Source organism: Solanum pennellii, chromosome 5, assembly GCF_001406875.1.
Source record: "Solanum pennellii chromosome 5, SPENNV200".
In the NCBI taxonomy this organism is placed as follows: domain Eukaryota; kingdom Viridiplantae; phylum Streptophyta; class Magnoliopsida; order Solanales; family Solanaceae; genus Solanum; species Solanum pennellii.
Genome location: NC_028641.1, coordinates 2,254,563 through 2,270,208, shown reverse-complemented (window position 1 = coordinate 2,270,208; position 15,646 = coordinate 2,254,563). Strand labels below are relative to the sequence as shown.

Here is a 15,646-nt window from a genome sequence, read left to right as displayed (position 1 = left end):
TATATACGATGACTCACGTGATTATTACAAAGCCCTATTTATTGATTATTGTGTTGACGAGTCGACCTTTTTCTTTCAGTCCAACTTGAGTAATGTGATCAACATTTATAGTTTGAGGACAGATTCTTGGAGAACACTCTATGACCAGTTTTAGGGCATTTTTCTAATAAATTTCCGGGTAAAACATATCAATGGGAAGCTTCATTGGATTGCATCAACTAGTTTTTGTAATTCCAATCTGTGCAACATCTTCTCTTTTGATGTAGCAAATGAGACATGGAGTAGCTTGGAGCTTTCCATTTGTGGAGAAGTCATTTCTAATTACAAATTGGGAGCTGTGGGAAGTTACCTTTCTCTAATTAATACTTGTCGTCTAGGTAATGCTACTTCTGATGTCTAGATTTTGAAAGATTATGGATTTTGGACAATCTTTCAAAATCTAGATATCCGAAGTAGTATCACCTCGACGACAAGTATAAATCACAAAAAGGTCGCTTTCCACAACTCCAATTTTGAAATTAGAATTGACCTCTCCACAAAATGGGAAACTCCAAACTTCCCTATGTTTCATTTGCTACATCAAAAGAAATGGTGTTGCACACATTGTGATTATGAAGACTAGTAGAAGCAATCCAATAAGTCTTCTCGTTGACAAATTTGCCCTAAAGATTTACTAGATAAATGCCCTGAAGTTGGCCATGATTCGTTGTCCACGAATCGACCCTCAAAATGTAAATGTTGACCACAATCTTCATTTTGAATACATCATCGTAAGAAATACAACAATAATCGATAGATAGAGCTTTATAACAATCACCTGAGTTATCTTATCCAAAACCGTATTTGGAATAGAAAAAAGCACCCCAAGTGGAATGAGGTACTTCCTTTGACTTCCTAATTAATGGTGGGTTCCATATATATGTCTCCCCCGAGTGATTGCACAGGCAAATCAAGCCATTGGAAGAACCCATATTGAAAGTTGATATGTTGGAGGATCTATGTGAATAGTAATATGTTGTTAGTTAAACTGAGGAGGGAGTGAACAACGCTTGAAATTTCCTTTGGTGCCTGGAAATAGAATTCTATGATGAGTATTTAATTTGAGATATGTGTTCACCAAATGAGGGATAGATATTGGTTGATGTCATGATTTTGAAATGAGCGTACATTTCAAGAAAGACTTGTTGGGCAACCTTAAGTGAATATCTATAAGGAGGCAATGAAGTAGGGTTGAAATACAAGGACATAATGAAAAGGAATGCCACGTCACCATCCAGAGTAATACCAAAAAAATTGACAAAAGAAAAGTAAAGAAGTGGAGAAAATAAAGAAAGGGACTAGACACAACAATCTCCCAAGATAGTGGAACAACAAAAAAATAGAGATTAAGGGAAATTCAAAAGGCAGAAGAACAAGAAGGGAGAGGGGAGTTGCAAAGAGAGCAACATAAAAGGGAGGGGAAGCCAATACAAAAAAATGGATAGAGAAAATGTTTAAGGGCAAAAACAACTTCACAAAGGAGAGTAGGTCGAAAATAAGAAGGGGGAAGAAGTAAGGAGAGAGAAAGCATTGCTAGTCAGAGTGAATTGAATTCTGAAGAAAAGAACAAGTTAATGGAGGGAGAAAATCACATGAAGGAAAGAAGAATCAGGTTCCAAATATGGGAAACAAATGGTTATCAAATCAATAGCATTCCTAATTTAGAGGAGATCACAAACGAAGAGAAACAAAGAAGGAGAGAGAGAGAGAGGTATGAGGATGAAGAAATTGAAGAAAATATAGACAAGGCGTCAAGGTATAGAGGATTATTGCCAAGATGGATCGGGCTTCAGGAGAGTGGAGCTAAGTCAATTGTCACTTCCTATGCAAGTGAACATAAGATTAGACAGTGGCATAATTTTCAGCAACTATCAATGGAGTGCATAAGGAATCTGAATGCAGATAAGTCAAACATTAGAACAATAACTATCAAGGCAAGAAAGATCAAATTTCAAGAGCTATTACTTCTGAATCATTTCAACAACAGACCTCACAATTATGATATTTACATAAAATGATTTGTTATTATGGGGCTTACTTAGTTGTGACCATTAAGCTACCTAGTTTAGACAATAACAACTTACATAAAATCTCTCCAGCAAAAAAAGGTAGTTTTGGGATCGGACGGGGAGTTAGAGATCCGAGTTTGGGAAGAAACTCCACAATGAAAGAGGTCAGGAGCATTTTGGATGTCTCCACTTATACTTTAGCTAGATAAAGGAAATCAAAGAGGAAGAAAGGAGGAAAAAAGGTAGATAAATAAGAAGGCCACTTACAGACAGTTGTGAGCTCAACCACAAGACTATACATCTCTAACAAAAGTCAAAATCACATCTGGGATCCATTGTTTCGCCAGAATATATCTGTACAAGTGAAAAGGAGGAAGTTAGAAAACAAATAGAGAAGGAAAGAGCAAGCTAAAAAAAAATCTTACCTCTGCGAGCTGAGAAGGAGGATTAACATGGCAAACAAGAAAAAGGTGTTAATGATCAACGAACAAAAGGAAGAGGAAGGTTGGATTTAATATAGATCCAGCGGCGACAAGTGGAGAAAGAAAAGGAACTCAAATTCGAAAACCCTATCTTCTAGGGTATATATATAGAAGTTGGTAGTTCCTTTTAATGGATTGGGCCAAGAAAATTCATTGTTTTGGGCTGATCTAATTTTTGAATCGGTCTTGTTTTGTACAAATTTATTTGAAATGAATAAAAGGAGCTACGAACTCCAATATTAATTAAAAAGTAAAATAAATCTTTAACAATATACATGTTTCAAAAGCATTTGTTAAAATTATTAATTACTCAAAAATGTACAAATATGAGTTTTCATCGGGGGTAGATTCAAATTTTGAAATAAGTTGATATAATATACTACACCTTCCACCAATTTTGTGTGAGTGTGTGTATATAGTTAATGACATACTAAACACGGAAGCAAGCATTTCACAAACAACGAATACGTTAGAAATGTTGGGTTTTCACGTGGAGAACTAATAGTCTCTCATTTTTGCAATATTAGTGCATTTTTGGTCCTCCCCTAAACTTTTGCCTATTTTTTAACATTAATTTTGCCTAATAGAGTTATTATTTCTACTAAATATATATGTTAAAAAATAGGCAAAAGTTTAGGGGAGGACCAAAAGTGCACCAATAGCAAACATGAGGGACTAAATGTGCTCCATGTAAAAAAAAGTTATTGGGTTATTGGTTCGGTTTTGGTTTTTACTGTTGTGTTACTGGGTTGGGTAAACTGATAACCCAATAAGATGGTAAAAATTTACTATTTTACCCTTCCTAAATATTAAATATCAACAATTTAATATATAACTAGACACTAACTATATCTACTTATTAGTACTCTATCCACTACACATTAGACCACTTTACTAGTCTTTATTGTCTACTCAAAACCTAAAGACGAAAGTAAGGGTTCACAATTTTAGCTATGTGATTTTAGTTTAATTTTAGTTTGAACTGGTAGGTTGTAGCTTTTTCAAGTTTGTAAAGGTCTGTGATTTGATTAACATAAGAAATTTCATACTATATTTTGGCGGTGACATTTAAATTGTAATTATAACCTTCGTACTGTATTTTCTCTTATTGATGCAGTTTCTCATTATCTTTCTTGTTTCACTATATCAAACATTTTAGAGAAGTGAGAAGTCATATAATATTTTATGGACATTTTCTTATTTGGTAAATCAATAATTAAACCAACAACGATAAAAAATCGATAAACCAAAAACCGATAAAAATATCGTATTGATCTATTATTGGGTTAGCTTATTAACAATTGAAAGTCGTTAAATCGTATTGCTAATACATAAAATCAATTTGACCGATGCACACTCCTATTTTAGCGCAAATATCATGATTGGGCTTTATTCGTGTATGACGATACGTTCAATATGTGGACCACCCTTTGACTACAAATTCAAAGACGTAACTATAGTAATATGTTACTTTTTTTATAAGGGACGTAACTATAGTAATATCTTACCTTTTTTATTTTCCACACCCCTAAATTGTGGACCGCCCTTTAACTACAAATTCAAAGACGATAAGGGGATATTCATACGTCCGTGTAGTTTAAGTACTAAAGTGAGCTTTGTTGTCAAGTTTAGGGATTTTTTAAATGTATTTTCCCAACTTAAAAAGAACTTTAATTTATATAGATATCTAACAATTTGATCTTCAGTAATTTTTAAATATAATTAGTAAAAAAAAAGCTTAGAATATATGTAGATGAACAATCAAATTTAAATAGCATCGAAAAACTAATCACTCTCCTTTAAATGTACAAAATAGAAAGGTAACTGTTTAATTTGTAAATTACTACAATCACAAAAAAATAAATAAATAAATTATTTATTAAGTTTATGAGTATAATTTTTTATATTTACATCGTTCTTTCTTTTTGAAATTTTTTCGGTGCTAGTAATTTATTTTTCAAACGAGGGTAATTTGGGCCTCCAACAATATATTTCATTGCCAGGAACTTCAAATAACATCATATTATATATCATTATATACTAATATTCGCTATATTATAACGGAAATTAACTTCCAAAGTTTAAGTAAAAGACAAAAATAACCCTAAAAAATTAAGTGACCATAATACCCTTCCATCAATATGTATCTCTTTGCTTCTTTTATCATACTTTCTCCGTCTTTATTTACTTATCAAATATTTCTTAATGTAATATTTATTTTTACTTGTTATTTTTAATAAATCAAGAAAAAATAATTTTTTTTTCTATCGTATCCTCAATCAACCAACATCGAATTAATGTCTTTGAAAAATGTTATATATTCGAAATCATATCAATTAATAGAGGTAAAATGATAAAATTCAATATAACAATTAATATTTTCTTAATAGGTATTTTAAATTAAAATTTGACAGGTAAAACGAAACCGAGGAAGTAAGAAATTTGAAGAGTTATAGACTAAATATTAATTAAATTATTAAATGCATGGAAGCTCAAGGATCCATATGAGAGTATATAAATAATGTTCTAATTTTACTATGGCAAAAGTGATGGTATTATTTTTATGTATTTAGAGAGTTCTTCAAATAATATATTGCTTGCAAATCACACAAAACAACTGGTAAGTATTTCTTTATTTTTTGTATAACATTTTTTTTTAGTTATTTATATTTCAATATTTCAATATTTCATATTCCTTATTAATGATGAAAATATAGATAATCATGATTAATGAAATTGATTTAATGGTTAAAAATCTCTGTTGATCTTTGTTAATTATTATGATTGAATTATAAGAAATCCAAAATAATACTTAATAAGAAAATGATTTTTGAGTTTTATTTTTGTCATAATATAACAACTAACATATATTGTAAAAATCTAAAAGATATGAAAAATGACACAAGAATAGAAAAAGAATAAATAGCAGTCATCTATGAAATATATATACATATATATATATATATATATATATATATATATATATATATATATATATATAAAAGATCAATACTTGATACTCTTTTACCATATATCTCCTTAATTAATGAATCTAATTTCTTTTATTGAATCATGACATTTTCTACAAAGGAAATAAAAATCTTAAAATATTAAAAATTAAAAAATAATTTAATATATGTATGATATTATCTCCTATCAAATTTAAAAAATATTTGTCTTACATGATATTATCTCCTACAAAGGAAATAAAAATCTTAATATTAGAAATTAAAAAATAATTTAATATAATGTATGTATATTGCCCCAAAACATAATAAACAGAAAAACAAAGAATTTAAAAAGAAGCAATTATTCATCAAAACACGTCCAAAGGACCGTTTGGACATACTAAAAAGCTACACTATTTGAAAAAGTAAAGTTTGTACTATTTGAAGAAGTTGAAAAAAAAAACAATATATTTGAAAGTAGAAATTATATTTGTATATATATTTTATTTTGATATTAAAATTATTTTCGAACATAAAACTCAATAATAACAATCACGCAATGCGATTTTACTGAGCGAAATTCTAGACATAGTCTAATTCTATGTTGTAAAGGTAGAAATATTGTTTCAAATAAATTTTCGGCACAAGTAAACCATACTAAAATCAGTAAGTTGAAAAAAATGATATTGATAAACTAATAACGGAAAAAAAAAATAGTTAAACGAAAGAATATGATAGTACTAGAGTTATTGATACTAAACACTAAAGGAATTTTTCTCATCCGTTCTAATCGCGATAGACAAAACTACTTGATACCTGATTACTTGTTATTGGTGGCAGGTATTTCATGAAATTAGTCGAGATGCATAAAAGTTGATCCGAACACTACGATCATAAAAGATACTAATATTAACAAGAAAAACTAAACGATGTTTATTTTACGTTAACTTTCTATTCTAATATATAATATTTAATATTTTAAAATAATTTTTTGAAAGAAAAAAAAAACATGATGTCCCCTGTAGTGTTAGATGACTTACAATTCATAGGTTGTCTTACGTAAGTCTCAATACATCAGCAAACATCCAAACAAATCCCAATTTTTTCTCAATTGAATCATTGTACGGGAAAAAAAAGGCAAGAATTATTGTACCCTGTTCGATTTTATATATATTAAAGACTTTGAAAGCAAAAGTAACCAATTAGAATGATAAAGAAATATTCTTTACTTACTTCACTAGGGATTGACTCATCACTCCCCTCAAGTCTTTGTGTGTTGTGATAATAGATTTGGTTGTGCTTCAGTTTCAGTCACTACTGCTGGGTAGTTTTTATTTTGCATAGTAAGTTACTTTCTCAAAGCCCCATGTGAAATTTTGCTTTGATTCAGTTTATTTTGTGTTGTTTATGTGTTTGAGGCTGTTGGGTAGCTGTTTTCTTGGTTTGTATGTTTTGTTGTTGTTTAAAGTTTGAATCTTTTTCATTGTTTTGTGAGTCTGACTGAATGTATATGATCGTGGGTGATGAAATTTCTGTAAAATTCCTGGTGGAAAGAATGTTTTAACTAATGTTACTAGTAGGTTATTTGTTGATCATTAGCTTTAGAAGAAGCAGAAGGAAAAGTTAACTTTAATGAAGAAAAAGAAAAGAGACTTTGTCATCTGTGCAAAAAGCTGTATAGAAGAGAGTGTAAAACCATTAGATATGGCTTGAGGTAGTAGTAATTTGCTAGACTGGTTAAAGTCAAGAAACCCCATATAGCTAGATGATTGACTTAAATTGGGGTTGAGTTAAGTTCAAGTGTTGTATCTTTACATGATAGATATCAGTGTTAGGTTCATCTTATTTGGGGTCCCATGTAAGCTCTTGTTGGGGAATGGATTGGTGATCATATCTTACTTGGTATCTGAGTTAGGTCCATCATGTTTAGGCTCCCGATGCATACTCCAAGTGGGCTTGCGCACAAAGGGATTTTAGAGTGGGACCCACATTGGTTGGGAATTCATTGGTGGTTGGTTTGTATGGACTTGGACAATCTTTTCCTTGTGAGTTAATCTTTTGGAGTTGAGTTAGGCCTAAGTGTCATATCTTAATAGGCCAAAAAATCTCATATGTGTACATCAATTAGGTTGATTTCTCTTTTGATTCGTCTTGCTGTATTTAGTGGTCTAAAAGCCTACAATTTTCATGTCTCAGACGTCTGGAAAATGTATAAAATAGGTATCTAGTAGTTTGCTGTATTCCTTTATATAGTTAGTCATAATTTTGCATAACTTTGTGGAGTCTAGTTTTCAGCACCTTAGACTGAGCATACTTTTAGATATCCTGCTTATGCAGCAGTTTAGTTGCTCACATGTTCGACAGATATGAAGCTCTGGGTTGTCCTCTAGTGAAGGTATGGGGAGAGCACAAAAGATAAATAGTTCAATGATCTTGCTTTTAAGTTCACTGGGTATGTGTGAAATATTGAGGATGCAGCTAAATTTGAATTGCATAGCATGTAGGATTCTCCTTTACCTAGTAACTTTTGGCTCTTCTTTTACCTAATATGGTGACACTTGTACCTTAATCTTGTAATTTCATTCCTTCGTTCTTTACAATTATTCTTACTTGTGTTACATCTGTATGTAGACTTCAGGGGGTATTCCAGTTGGTGATTAGCATTTGAAAGTCAAACTGCAGTTGGAATTTGGCTACATGGGAAAGACAATTCAGGTTTACGGATTCCCTTATCTTCTCTCTGCGGAAGTGGTCAAGTCATTCTTAGAGAAATATACAGGATATGGAACTGTATGTGCATTGGAGGTTAAACAGTCCAAAGGAGGATCTAGAGCATTTGCCAAAGTTCAATTTGCCGACAACATAAGTGCTGACAAAATCATCACTTTGGCTAATAACAGGCTGTATTTTGGCTCTTCTTATTTGAAGGCTCGGGAAATGAAAACTGATATTGTCCAACTGCGGGCGTATGTGGATCAGATGGATGGCATAACTTTGAATTTCGGATGTCAGATATCAGATGACAAGTTTGCAGTGTTGGGAAGTACAGAAGTTTCAATTCAATTTGGCATTGGATTGAAGAAATTTTTTTTCTTTTTATCTAGTGGTTCAGCTGACTATAAACTTCAGCTTTCATATGAAAATATATGGCAGGTTGTGCTCCATCGTCCATATGGTCAAAATGCTCAGTTTCTCCTTATACAGGTTTTTCAATTATTCCAAACCTTAACTTTTGTTTTCATCCTTCTCCCTGTGACTGGTCTTTGTGAATATTGTGACTATTTGATTATTGGTTGAATGCTACACAATTCTCATGTATTGGGTCTCTTACTGTTTGTTGATCCACTTCTTTTGAAGCAAAATCATTTCTGCTAACATATATTTATTTGTTGACTTCTGAACCAAATGGAAGGGGTTGAAATCCTATTTTTGAGAATTTTGAACATAAATTCCATTTCTAGAAACTGAACATGCATGAAGGCTTGAACAGACATTAAACTGGAAACTTACTAGCTACAGATCATGAAGCAAAGAAGCTTTAGAAATTACGAAGTACAAGCTCATAAGCATTAATAGCGGTTAGGCCCTCCCCGATATTGTTCTGCTTAAAGTCTTTTAAGGTTGGATGCTTGTGCGTTTATAAGCACTGCTACGTGGATAACCTAGCATCCTGTCCTAAATCCTAACTAACATGCCAGATTACCATATTCTCAGCCTATATTTTGATGTCAACATCCTTTTCGTTTATAAGAATATCTGTTGACATCCTTAAAGCTGAGTGTTTGAAATTCTTAACCTCTTTCATGAATATTTGCACTAGAACTTTTTTTTATCTAGTAACCATGAAATGGTACTGTCAACATCCAGATTTTTGAGGAAAATGTCTTTCATTTTTTTGAGCAGATTTTTCCATCAAAGTTATAAAATGTTGATTTCTGTTTTGTTTTTTTTTTGGTAAAGTAATTAAATTGTGTTGATTTTCTGTTAATATGCGCTCCTATTTTAAATTTAGAAATTACTATTACTACTATTAATTAGAGAGAGTCAGAAGAGCTTCTTGTCGTCCTGTCTACCAACCAAACGTATAATTTTGGAATTTTCTTTTTGAGTTCGCTATTTTTTTATTGCACTTCACGTAGCCGCGATAGATATCAGAAGGAAGAAACAAACTAGGCTGTGCATTGAGACAAAATCATGTGCTTTTATTTTATCTGGTTAGCTTAGGAAGGTGTTTTCTGTACTTCTGTATTCGTTGTCCTTTCTCATTGGTGGATACAGATGGCTTACTGTAGCTTCTTTTAAAAAAATTTGATGTGTTGACTGTTTTATCCTCTTTAGTTTGCAGTATTCGTAACTTAGTTGCTTTGAAATATTGCCACATAGCATTAGCTGCATCACGACACAGAATGCTGTAAGCTTATACGATTGATGAATCACAAACGAAAGCAGTCACTGCTCATAACCGTAAAAGAGGCAACTAAGTCTGTTAATTTAGTTGTCTGTAATGTGCTTTCATCATCACACCTTACTGTCCAAATTTACCATCTTGTGTTCTTTTAGTGTTTGATCAATACATGGAGTTTAGGTTTGCAAGTAAAGTTATTTTTCAAAAATTGGTGGTTAGATTGTTCATTCAATAATATTTCTTTCTCAAAAGTCTGTTCAATTGTTCATTAAATAATCTTTCTCAAAAAGGCCGTTCAGTTATTCATTCAATAATCTTTCTCAAAAAGACTTCGCTAAATAATTAGGGAATCTCTAGGTATATTGTAAGATGAACATCTATATTGCTCTTCGTTGTCTGTTCGATAATTACAGAATTTCTGTAAAAATTAATATTAAGATAGTTCTTCTTATCCTCATTATACTTTCTCTCTTTGCTCCCTAATCAGGAGTTTGTAATGTGTGAAAATATGTTATTTTTATCCTGAAAATCCATTCTAGTACCTTATTGGAGCTTTTTGTTTATGCATGATGTATTGCTCATCTCTATATTTTAGGGGCATGGTTATACATCTTTAAAATTGTAATTTATTTATTTATTTTAATGCCTTCTTTCAGTTTACAAGTTACTTTATAGTTTCAGTTATTTTTGGGGATTTTTGGTAGTTGAGACATTTTAATACTGCTATTTTCATTATTTTTTTTCATTTGCGAGTAATTTATGATCTGCCTGTCCTTGAGACACCTATTTTAAAGTATCAGATTGTTTATACTAAGTCTTGTAACAGGCATGTACACTGTTTATCATGTAAAAAAGACTGGAAAATTACTAGGTGGAAAATATGTGCATCATAGACTAGAGCCATTTGGATAGCCCTTGTCTGTTTAATTATATTATGTGCTTAGTTTCGATTAAAGAAGAAAAGTTGAAAATGGTTATAGAACATTTGTCAGCTTTTCAAATTTATAACCTTGGTGTCCAGGTTAGCTTGTGTGCACCTCAACGAAGTCCATGGGTACCTAATATCTCCTACCAACGACCAACACAGATCCGAGTTAACAATTTCTTTTTAACAACTAAAAATTCATGATGATAAGAAAAAACGTGTTAGTAAAGATGTTAAACTTGGGCCTGTGCTCTACACAGGCTTGGTACCGCTGGTTAATTAAATAAACCAAGCTTCTAACTTGCATATTTATATTAGTTAACAAATATAAGTCCACATTTTTCAAATTCTTCAATACTTGTGGCTTGTCTGCTCGTGATCTTTTAAGTTAAAGAACATGAAAGCAACTTTTCTACTGTGTTTGCAGAATGTCCTCACGAGTATAGTGCATCAGTTAATACTTCGCTTCATATAATTAAATTCTGGTTAGATCAGTAGTCTACTTTGCTGATTTATGATAAGATTCAGTATTGATTTATTCATTCAATTTCTATGATTTAGTTATTTGGTGCTCCTCGGATCTATAAGAGACTTGAAAACTCCTGTTATAGCTTCTTTAAGGAAACTCCTGATGATCAGTGGGTGAGGACAACAGATTTCCCTCCATCTTGGATAGGGCTATCTTCTAGCTTATGTTTGCAGTTTCGTAGGGGTGTTCGTCTTCCAAATTTCCAGGAAAGTTTTTTTCACTATGCAGAACGTGAAAACAATTTTACTTTACAGACTGGTTTCACCTTTTTCGTCTCTCAAAAATCAGCTCTGGTACCCAATGTCCAGCCTCCGGAAGGAATTTCAATTCCCTACAAGATTTTGTTCAAAATTAGTTCTTTGGTACAGCATGGATGCATACCTGGGCCAGCATTAAATGTCTACTTTTTCCGATTAGTTGATCCTCGAAGGAGAAATGTTGCATGCATTGAGCATGCCTTAGAGAAACTGTACTATTTAAAGGAGTGCTGTTATGATCCGGTGAGGTGGCTCACTGAGCAGTATGATGGGTATCTCAAGGGTAGACAACCTCCAAAATCTCCATCCATCACTTTAGATGATGGGTTGGTGTATGTAAGAAGGGTCCTAGTAACACCATGCAAAGTTTATTTTTGTGGTCCAGAGGTTAATGTTTCCAATCGGGTTCTCCGCAATTATTCTGAAGACATAGATAACTTTCTTCGTGTTTCTTTTGTTGATGAGGAGTGGGAGAAACTGTATTCTACAGACTTATTACCAAAAGCAAGTACTGGAAATGGTATCAGGACAAACATCTATGAGAGGATCTTATCAACTCTGCGGAAAGGCTTTGTAATTGGTGATAAAAAATTTGAATTTCTTGCATTTTCATCGAGCCAGTTGCGGGATAATTCAGTGTGGATGTTTGCATCAAGACCTGGCCTTACTGCAAATGATATAAGAGCTTGGATGGGTGATTTTTCGCAGATCAAGAATGTCGCAAAATATGCTGCCAGACTTGGTCAATCTTTTGGTTCCTCCAGAGAGACTTTGAGTGTTCTTAGGCATGAGATTGAAGTTATTCCCGATGTAAAGGTTCATGGAACCAGCTATGTCTTTTCTGATGGAATTGGTAAAATATCTGGTGACTTTGCTCATAGAGTTGCCTCAAAATGTGGCCTTCAATATACCCCATCTGCTTTCCAGATTCGCTATGGTGGATATAAAGGTGTTGTGGGTGTTGATCCGGATTCATCAATGAAGTTGTCTTTGAGAAAGAGCATGTCGAAATATGAATCAGACAACATAAAGTTAGATGTCCTTGGATGGAGCAAATATCAGCCTTGTTATCTTAATCGTCAACTGGTTACTCTCTTGTCTACACTTGGAGTGAAAGATGAAGTTCTCGAACTGAAGCAAAAGGAAGCTGTAGATCAGCTTGATGCTATCTTGCATGATTCTTTGAAGGCACAGGAGGCTTTGGAATTGATGTCTCCTGGGGAGAACACTAATATTCTCAAGGCAATGCTAAACTGTGGTTATAAGCCTGATGCTGAGCCCTTTCTTTCAATGATGTTGCAAACCTTCCGCGCATCCAAGTTGCTCGATTTGCGGACTAGATCAAGAATATTTATTCCAAATGGAAGAACAATGATGGGATGTTTGGATGAATCCAGAACCTTGGAATATGGTCAGGTGTTTGTTCAGTTTACTGGTGCTGGACACAGAGAGTTTTCTGACGATTTACATCCATTTAATAACAGCAGATCCACCAACAGTAATTTCATTCTGAAGGGAAATGTGGTTGTTGCAAAAAATCCATGCTTGCATCCTGGTGATATTCGTGTTTTAAGGGCTGTAAATGTTCGAGCGCTGCACCACATGGTAGATTGTGTTGTATTCCCTCAGAAAGGAAAAAGGTAAATTTTACGTTGGAAACCTATAACTGTTTACTTGTAAGTTTATAGAAGGCTTAACCATTTCTTGCCTGGTCTTACTAATGCTCTAATCCAAATTAGTTTCAAAGATAGTCAAATTGATTCTCGGGAAGCAAAAAGCGCCAGAGGGAGTAATTGACTGTCTTTCCTTAATTAGTTAAGATTCACTTGTATAATATCCCCTTCTCATGAGTCATGAGATGTAAAGGCATATTGAAATACAAAGAAGTCTTTTCTTCCTTCCCATATTCTACACTAACTTATGGGAGGAAATCATTTTCTTACTGGCTACGCAATTATTCAACTCGTAACTCTCCAGACTAGGTATGTATTTCAACTGCCTCCCTACCTCTGAGTTAGAGGTAAAGGTTTGCGTACACTCTACTCTCCTCAGACCTCACTTTGTGGTATCTTACTGGGTATGTTTTTGTTGTATAATTCATCAGTACTTCATCTATCTGGAATATTCTCAACTTTTGTTCATGGAAGAATGTGTTAACTTTATTAATTGTTCTTTCTAGTAAAAGTGTAAAACTAGCTTCCACCCTTGTCGACGCTTTCTATCTTTAATTCTTTTTTATGGCATTGTTACTCAAGTGTTAAAACTTTGATGACAGACCTCATCCGAATGAATGTTCTGGGAGTGATTTGGATGGGGATATCTACTTTGTTTGCTGGGATCAAGACATGATCCCGCCAAGGCAAGTCCAGCCGATGGAATATCCTCCAGCACCCAGCATACAGTTGGATCATAATGTCACAATTGAGGTACCCTTAGTTTCGAACAACTAGTTTTACTTCCAAAAGTATCATGCTTCTGATGCATCACTATGTTCAACCACTCTTACCTTACATGATCTTGATATTTTTCTTTCCTTCTAATCCTTTTTTTGTCAACGCTTCATATTAGTCCACTAATTCTATTGCTGAGACTACCTTCTCGAAGACTTAGATTCAGTCAAATCTAGTTTAGTGTGAGTGTTAGGTGCATCAACTACAGACTGGTTACTGTACTTTCTATTGCTGAGATCTCCTTCTCTAGGATCTATCAATTAATGAGACCAAAAAAAAAAAAAGGAACAGCAGTAACTCTTGAAATCATACTTATAAGATGTGTAGTGGCGATACAAGTACTGAGGAACTCTTCAGTATTTTTTGTTTGTTGTGGGGCAGGGGGGATTGGCCAGTATGTGCAAGTACTGAGGAACTCCCTTTCACCTGTCTACCTACTGCAGGAAGTTGAAGAGTACTTCACCAACTATATTGTGAATGACAGTTTGGGAATCATAGCAAATGCCCATGTCGTATTTGCAGACAGAGAACCTGATATGGCCATGAGTGATCCATGCAAAAAACTTGCTGAGCTCTTTTCAATTGCAGTGGACTTTCCAAAGACTGGTGTTCCCGCTGAAATACCATCTCAGTTGCGCCCTAAAGAATACCCAGACTTCATGGATAAGCCGGACAAGACCAGCTATATCTCAGAAAGAGTTATTGGAAAGCTTTTCAGGAAAGTGAAGGACAAAGCACCTCAGGCTAGCTCTATCGCGACCTTCACAAGAGAAGTTGCAAGGAGGTCATATGATGCTGATATGGAAGTTGATGGATTTGAAGATTACATTGACGAAGCTTTTGACTACAAAACTGAATATGACAACAAGCTGGGTAATTTAATGGACTACTATGGCATAAAAACAGAGGCTGAAATACTTAGTGGTGGCATTATGAAGGCATCAAAAACTTTTGACCGCAGAAAAGATGCTGAGGCCATTAGTGTTGCTGTGAGGGCCTTGAGGAAGGAGGCAAGAGCCTGGTTCAAGAGGCGTAATGATATAGATGACATGTTACCAAAGGCTTCGGCTTGGTACCACGTTACATATCATCCTACATATTGGGGTTGCTACAATCAGGGGTTGAAAAGAGCTCATTTCATTAGCTTTCCCTGGTGTGTTTATGACCAGCTAATCCAGATTAAGAAGGACAAAGCACGTAACAGGCCAGTTCTCAGTTTGTCATCTCTCAGGGCTCAGCTGAGTCACAGATTAGTGTTGAAATGAGATTCCACTCGAGCGTTAAGCTGATATATATATATAATGTAATAGGGTGTGATCATAAGAAAACTGTTATGCATTGTTGACTACCTTTTGTCTTTAAAACTGCATGAAGCTGCAACATATATGCAGTACTCTTAAAAACAGATGTACAGCTAAGTACTAATATGTATGTGATTTGAGTTTTATCTTTCTTCTAAACATGGTTCATATTATGCCTTTTGTGTTACGCGTAACCACAAGTCCTTTCTTAATATCCTTAGTCATAAATAATATTTCAGCTTATTTCCAAATACTGAACTTAAATAATTAAATCTAGTGAGACATTCATATTTGTGCCAAC

At 33.6% G+C, this 15,646-nt stretch overlaps 1 protein-coding gene and 1 pseudogene across 1 annotated transcript; one reads left to right on the top strand and one right to left on the bottom strand.

Annotated features, from left to right (window-relative positions):
- Window positions 1-6: 6 nt before the first annotated feature.
- On the bottom strand, window positions 7-2,309 carry LOC107020426 (annotated as a pseudogene).
- Window positions 2,310-6,615: 4,306 nt separating this feature from the next.
- Window positions 6,616-15,518, top strand: LOC107020639 (probable RNA-dependent RNA polymerase 1). Its single transcript, XM_015221081.2, has 5 exons — window positions 6,616-6,821; window positions 8,110-8,682; window positions 11,370-13,234; window positions 13,870-14,020; window positions 14,488-15,518. The coding sequence occupies exons 2-5, from the start codon at window positions 8,176-8,178 to the stop codon at window positions 15,307-15,309; spliced, it is 3,345 nt and encodes a 1,114-aa protein (XP_015076567.1). The 5' UTR covers window positions 6,616-6,821; window positions 8,110-8,175; the 3' UTR covers window positions 15,310-15,518.
- Window positions 15,519-15,646: the final 128 nt, after the last annotated feature.